Genomic DNA, 7256 nt, shown 5'->3' on the forward strand with positions numbered 1-7256 from the left:
CCGGGGTGCCGAGCAGATCCAGCCCACAGCCCCGGGGTGCCAGGACCCGACCCAACCCGCAACCCCGGGACCAGCCCCAGCCCAGACCCCCGGGGTGCCTCTCTGGACTCCACCCAGAGCCCTGGGGCACCAATACCAGACCCTAACCGCAGCCCTGGGGTGCGAGGACCCAACCCCACCCAGCCTAGAACCCCAGGGTGCCCCCACTGGACCTAACCCGCAGCCCTGCTGTGCCCCCACTGGACCCCACCCACTGCGCCATTGTGCCTGGACTGGACCTGACCCAGCACCCCAAGGTGCTGGAGCCAGGGGCCCAGCCAGACCCAACCCTCCTGCCCCCACCAGCACCAGACTGGGACTGGACCCACTGGGACCCCAAATGCTGACCCTACCATACTCCCCTCCTCCCCGGCCAGCCTCACCCCAGCACCCACCTGGCTCCTCCATGCTCAGTCCCAGCCCCAAATCCACCAGCTTGGAGAGGATGAGCCCAGACAAGCCAGCCCAGCAGCAGGGATTTGCCAAAAACAGGGCATCAGCCCCAGAGCTGCGGCTTGCAAGGGCAGAGGGGAGACCCAGCACCAGTTACCCCCAGCAAAAGGCAGCTTTGGAGGGAGGAAGGGAGGCTTGGGCAGAATTCCCACCCACAGGAACCACGGGGAGGGAGAAAGGGTCTGTGCACCATTTTGTGCGTAGAAAGCCAAGCTCTGGGGAGCCATGGGGTGAATTAGGGCTCTGTTCGGCCACGCTGGGAGACAGGGGCAGGTCTGGGTGCTGGGAAGGGAGCTCACCCCGTGGCAGTGACCTGAGGTCCCCCCAGACACCCCATGGCCTGGCAGCCACCGCAGCCATCGCAAGCTGCAGGGGGACCTGGCCAGGCTGGATCCATGGGCCCAGCCCAACTGGGTGAGGTTCAACAAGGCCAAGGGCCGGGTCCTGCCCTGGGGTCACAACAACCCCATGCAACGCAACAGGCATAGGGCCGAGGCTGCCCGGCGGAAAAGGACCTGGGGGTGTTGGTCAACAGGGGGCTGAATAGGAGCCAGCAGGGTGCCCAGGTGGCCAAGAGGGCCAAGGGCATCCTGGCTTGTATCGGGAGTGGTGTGGCCAGCAGGAGCAGGGCAGGGACCGTGCCCCTGTGCTGGGCACTGGGGGGGCCGCCCCTCGCATGCTGGGGGAAGAATGTGTTGCTGTAACTGGAGTATTCTTACACTGTAGTTCTTCCATGTAATTTCTGGTGGGATTTTGCAAGACTAAAAAAAAAATAATAAAAAAATCAAACAATTGCTCTCTAACGGGATATAATTTCTATCAGACACAGTATTTCTATTTGTGTGGAAGAAAAGTTTATCGATCTGGCATGTGTTTTCCTAAACAAATAAGTATTTATTTATTCAGCCTGGAGAAGAGGAGGCTGAGGGGAGCCCTTACTGCTCCCTCCAACTGCCTGACAGGAGGGGGGAGCCGGGGGGAGGAGGGGGGTGTGGGGGTCAGGCTCTGCTCCCAGGGAACGGGCGATGGGACGAGGGAAAACGGCCTCAAGTTGTGCCAGGGCAGGTTTAGGTTGGACATTGGGAAAAATTCCTTCCCTGCAAGGGTTGTCAAGCCCTGGAAGGGGCTGCCCATGGCAGGGGTTGAGTCCCCATCCCTGGGAGTATTTAAAAGCCAGGCAGCCGAGGTGCTTAGGGCCAGGGTTTAGTGGTGGGATGGCAGGGTTAGGGGAATGGTTAGGCTTGGTGAGCTTAAAGGGCTTTCCCAACCCAAACGATTCTGTAAGCTGGAGTTTGGAGGAAACAGTTGACAGTGGCGGGATGGCAGCGGGTCCCTTCCCAGGACCCTCCCCAGCACCTGCCCCCAGGCCCAGAGCACCCTGGGGAGAGGGGCCTGGGTGCCTCCCCAAAGCTGACACTGCTGCAGCAGAAGGGAGGCGGTGACCCCCCCATCCTGTGCCACCCTTCCCCCCACAGCACCAAGGGACAAGGGGAAGAGACAGTGGGAGCCACAGGCACCATGCCTTTATACAATCCTGCTTTACTTACCCCTTTGTACAAAACCGTTTTCCCCCCCACTTTATTTTACAAAGTCGCCCACCCCCTGCCCTTGGGAAAGGCAGGGGGGGAGAAGGGACCCCACAACCAGGGAGCACCCGGCCACTCACCCACCCCACAGGCACCCCCACCACCACTGCAGGGGCATCGGGGTGGGTGGCAGCAGAGGGGAGAGCCCCAACAGGGCAAACACTCCCTCCCGAGCCGTGGGGAGCCCAGGGAAGGGGGGTGGGGGGGGCTTTAGCCCCATGGTTATGGTCTGGCATCAAATCCCGCTGCCTCCGGTACATCCTGCCTGCAGCTCCCAACCTCGGTCCCTGTCCTGCGACAGTTACTGCCACGGAGGAATAATAAATAGGCTCAGTGAGTAGGTAAATTCGGTACTAGATATAGGGCTACACTGGATATATCCTCACTAGATAAAGAGGAGGGGGGTGAGGGGTCCCCCCGGCTCCTTGCGTGTCCCCCCTGCACCAGGCATGAGCGCTTGGAGTCTGGGTCTGCCCATCCAGTGCAGGGCAGGCAGGAGGGTGGGGGCCACAGGAGGGACCCTGGGGACAGGGGTTAAGGGGCTTGAGGACAGGGAGAAGGGCCCAAGGGGCAGCTCAGCCCCCCCAGCCCTGGGGAGGGAGCTCAAGTGGCTCAGCCACCCCCTGCCAGGGCTCCCACCACTTGTGGTGCCAGCACCCTGCTGGGGTGGGCACCCAGCATGGCCTGAAGGTGGCCCCTTTGGTCACCACACCTTGCCAAGCTCCTGCTAATGGCCCCCAGCTTCAAGCCCGCCCTGCACAGGCATCCCTGCACACAGGGACCGCGGTGGCCCCAGGGAGCCCCACCAGCCGCAGGGAGCCACGGCAGCCATCTCGCCCCCATCCCTCACCACAGAGCCCCCCTGCACCGGGCACCGCACTCCCCGCACACCCCCCATTAGCGTCCTTCAGCCCAGGTCCGTGCACAGCCCAGCTGAGCCCGGCTGCCCGGGTTGTGGACCCAGCGCCGCGCCGGCCCTACAAGTACGTGTCCTCACTCTCCCGGGAGCTCAGGCTCTCCTTGGACTGGTGATGGGGGGAGACCTGGGGGTGCAGCAGCTCCCGGGCCGAGCCAGGCACCCCATTGCCCTCAGCCCCGGGGCCATTGGCGGGGCTGGCCGGGCCCTTTTCTCTGCTCTTCTCCTTGCTCTTTCGGGCCTTGGGCACGGGGGCAGGCCCAGGGGGGACGATGATGGAGGGGACGGACTCCAGCGCCTTGCGGGTGGGGGGCTCGGCCTCGCTGATGGCTTTGGCGCCGTGCAGGCGCGGGGGGGACTTGCACTGCAGCTCCCCATGCGTCTCCCGCCACTTCTTCAGCTGGATGAGGTGCTCCCGTTCGATCTGACGCTCCGTCACCGGCAGCTCGATGACCTGGGGGGGGACAGACCTGTGCCATCAGCATCTCCCCCGACAGTGACAGTGCCACTTGCCCCAAGCTCAGCTCCCCCAGCCACTGGGCAGGGCGTGGGATACCCCCCAGGGCAGAGGCAACCCCAAATCCAAGCTTTTGGGGGAGTGTCCCTGTGCTGTGCCAGCTCTGCCCACCCAGGGGAGCCCAGTCCAGCAGCCGGGCAGCACTGGGCCCCCAGGACCTCACCTCCTGCACCAGGAAGGTCTCCTGCATGATCTTGGGGCTGAGGGCCCTCAGCCTCTCCATGGTCTCGTACTGGCCCTGGCAGGACTTGAGCTTGTCCGAGGAGCCCAGGGTGTGTTTGAGCAGCACGAGGCCCACCCGGAAGATGATCTTCACCCCTGCAAGGGGAGAGGTGAGGCAGGAGAGGGTAACACTGCTGCTCTGTCCCTCAGATGCTGCAGGGCAGCAGGTCCCGGTCCCACCAGCAGTCAGGACATGCCAGAGGGTGGATATGGGTCCACCCCAGGCACATGGCTGCCCCAAACCTGCCCTACCATGGGTCCCATGTGCCAGGCGCAGGCAAGCAGCCACGGCAGCGCCGTGGCCCCGAGCACCGTCCACATGGTCACCCTGGGAGGGAGAGGAGGATGGATGGTGGGGAGCTCCTACCTTCACAGAAGAACATGTCCCAGACACGCAGGACGGAGCTCCAGGGCAGCGTGCGGGAGAAGGCACACATGAACCACTCCGTCATGTAGAGGATGGGGTCGATCTTCTGCTTGCTCAGGTGCTTGTAGGCCACAGGTGAGACCTTGTGCAGCAGCGAGAAGAGGATCTGCCCGTCCAGCTGAATGGCCTCCTGCACGGATGGCACCGGGAGCCCCAGTGAGCGCCTTGACCCCAGCACAGGGATCGGCTCCCCCAGCCCACTGGCCCCAGGGGAGGAGCTGCCCACCCTCCAGACCTGGCTATGGGAGCGGAGACATGCCCCACGGATGCCGGCAACAAAGCTACACTGAGCCCCCCATCCCTGACTGCAGGCTGCTCTTGGGGGCCATGGCACAAGACTGAGATTGCAGGAGCATCCAGGATCTCCCCAAGCTCCCTTCTTCCTCCAGGGTGAGGAGCTAGGGGAGCTTTTGGCCCGGAGGTATCGCAGGTCCCTGCCACCACTGAAGGCGCTGGGGGCTCTTCACTCACCAGCTTCTCACTGTAGTAGCCGGGGAGGTACTTCTCACAGATCTGCACCAGGCACCAGAACGCTTGCTGCAAGCCAAGGGACAGCGGGTGAGCACCTGAGGGACACCCCTGCAGCCCCCACCCTGCTCCCAGGGACCAAGGGAGCGGGCAGGAGGCAGCAAGGACACCTGGGGCAAAGGAAACCTCTCTGCACCAGCCGAGCTTTGGGGGTAAATGGGTGCCACGAGCCCAGCACCCACCCCAAAGTGACCCACACCCTCCCACCGGTCCCAGCTACTGGGTCTCCCCGCCCTCCCAGCCGCCTGCTCATACCTCGGCCGGCATGTGCATGAGCAGGACGGCGGCGATGGGGGCCTGGGCCTGGCAGTAGCCCTCCTCTGGGCGGTACAGCGTGTATGCCTTCAGCACCCGAAACAGGTCCTGCTGCCTGCGGAGACACCCCAGAGAGGGAGAGGTGGAGAGAGGGCATGGACACAGCCCAGCAGCCTCCCCCACAGGCCAAATCGGCACTTGGCATTGCACGGTGACCCAGCACCACAGGCCGGCTGCTGGCCACCATGAGCCCAAGTCAGTCCCTGGCTGGGATCCTTCTTCCACAAAAACCCAGGGTTATGGGACACGGTAACGACGGCTCTGCTCCGGGAAGCTCTGCCCATGGAGGCCCCCATCCTGCCTGGATCCAAGAGGCAAGACAGGAAACTGACGATCTCCCAGGGTGCTGGTCCAGCCCGGTGGCTGCCAAGGAGCTGATGCACAGCAGCTCTACTTACCCATGGCCTCCACGCGAGACGAACATCTCATGGAAGGGGAACTGCCGATGGAGATCCCGCTCGATCACATCCAGCCACTTTGGGTCTCCTGGGAGGACATCCAGTTCCTGGGGAGGAGAAGGTTGGGGTGAGCAATGCCCCATACCAGCACGGTGCCAGCCCCGCTCCGACACGTGGGGCCTGCAGCGAGCCCAAGGGAGCTGGCAGAGTAGCCACGGGGCTGGAGCTGGCTCTGAGCCGAACAGGAGCCCCATCAGGTCATGGGTGAGCCCATGCTGGTGGGACGCTAGTCCCCTTGAGCCCCCCGCAGCACGAACGAGCCTAAGGGACACCCCAGCCCTGGAGGGAGCAGGAGCCATCCCAGCCCTACCCCCCTCCACCAGCAACCCCCCCCCAGGGAAGGTCCCCGGCTGCACTCACGTCAAACTTGCCGATGCTCTGCTCAAGCTTGACCTTGCTCCCAGAGAGGTACTGCCAGGCTCGGCCCCGCAGCGAGGGTGGGATCCCTTTCTGGCACCGCAGCCGGATCTGGGGGGAGCAACATGGCCATCACAGGGGGGGATGACAGAGTGTCAGGGAGCAAAGAGGCCCCTGGGGCAAGACGGGAGCCAGGCCCAGCACGGCAGTCGCAGGCTGGTCCCCTGCTTCCTCCCTGTATGGGGGGGGCGGGGGGAAACATGTCCCTGTGCCCCGGGGGACAGGGTGCCCAGCCGCGTGTCGTGACAGTGGCTAGCATCGCCCAGACCTATGGGACAGCATGGGGAGCTGCAGCCAGAGACCATGAGGCTCTCCAGTCTGCTCACCCCCTTCTCCCCAGCACTGCTCTTAATGCGCCAGCCAGGGCTACAGCAGCACGAGGGAGCTGCAGATGGGTGCCAGGAGCCCGGCCGAGGCTTTGCAGCTTGCAAACAGCTCCAAACAAGCCTGTGTCTGCCTCAAAGCAGGATCCTGCTGGGAGCTGGAAAAGCAACTGCCGGAGCCAAGCTGGGGAGAGGGTGGCTCCCTCCCCACAGGAAGCACCAGGGAGGCGGGGGGGGGGGCTCCCTGGCCCCCAGCCCTGCCCTCCTGCTCACCCACGGGGCCTGGAGAGCAGGAAGGTGCACCCTGGAGAGGATCCCAACCTTCCCTCCCACTCATCCCAGGCAGGAGGGCAGGCCAGACCCCAGCTCCACACACAGCCAGCTCCCAGGGCTCTTGAGGCCAGCTCCATACCCATGCTCGGCCCCCGATTTCCTTGGCACAAGGCACTGGCCAGGACCAAAGTCCATGCGACGCAGTGTCTGTACTTACCTCACAGCAGGGAGCTGAGCCGGCTTAACCCTGCCACTGCCAGCACCCCAGCAGGGACCAACACCAGAGACCCCCAACCCATCCCGCTCTAGCTCCCGGGAAAGCAGCAGCCCACCTCCCCGCCAGTCCTCGGCCAGGGCACGCAGCAATGTGCGGCCCCAAGAGACCAGTGCTTTCAGCACAGTGACCCCCCACAAAACCCTGCCAAACTCCAGCACAGCCTCCACGTCTCACATCCCCACTCAGGTGGCAGACGCCAAGGGCGGGAGATGTGCCAGGGCTCTGCGAGCTGCGGCCGACAGCTCCCAAAGCCTCCCTGGGCCTCTCCTGCCCACTTGGGGCTCCTTTTCCCTGTTTGCCGGCGTAACTGGGGAGCGGGCAGTTGTGCTTCCAAGCAGCCCAGCCAAGTGTGGTGGCAGCGCCATGTCCCCAGGGGGGTTTGCTGCTCCCTGGTCGCAGCCCTGCTTGTTTACCCGGGCAGGTCCCCAGCCCTGAGGGGCCTTTGTACTCACAGGAAACATGGCAGGAGATGCCCAGGGCAACCGCGGGCAGCTCTGCCGCTGGT

General features: G+C 64.2%; 1 protein-coding gene across 1 annotated transcript in view; it reads right to left on the reverse strand.

Annotated features, from left to right (window-relative positions):
* Window positions 1–2225: 2225 nt before the first annotated feature.
* Window positions 2226–7256, reverse strand: part of TBC1D10A (TBC1 domain family member 10A) — a 7927-nt gene continuing 2896 nt past the window's right edge. The window contains exons 2-8 of the mRNA XM_035898393.1: window positions 5822–5929; window positions 5402–5508; window positions 4944–5058; window positions 4632–4697; window positions 4101–4290; window positions 3675–3829; window positions 2226–3448 (exon numbers count right to left, since the gene is read on the reverse strand). Coding sequence (XP_035754286.1) covers window positions 3056–3448; window positions 3675–3829; window positions 4101–4290; window positions 4632–4697; window positions 4944–5058; window positions 5402–5508; window positions 5822–5929 — 1134 coding nt within the window. The 3' untranslated portion in view covers window positions 2226–3055. The remainder of the gene's footprint in view (window positions 3449–3674; window positions 3830–4100; window positions 4291–4631; window positions 4698–4943; window positions 5059–5401; window positions 5509–5821; window positions 5930–7256) is intronic.

This window comes from Egretta garzetta, unplaced genomic scaffold, assembly GCF_000687185.1.
Source record: "Egretta garzetta isolate BGI_Z169 unplaced genomic scaffold, ASM68718v1 scaffold7, whole genome shotgun sequence".
NCBI lineage: Eukaryota > Metazoa > Chordata > Aves > Pelecaniformes > Ardeidae > Egretta > Egretta garzetta.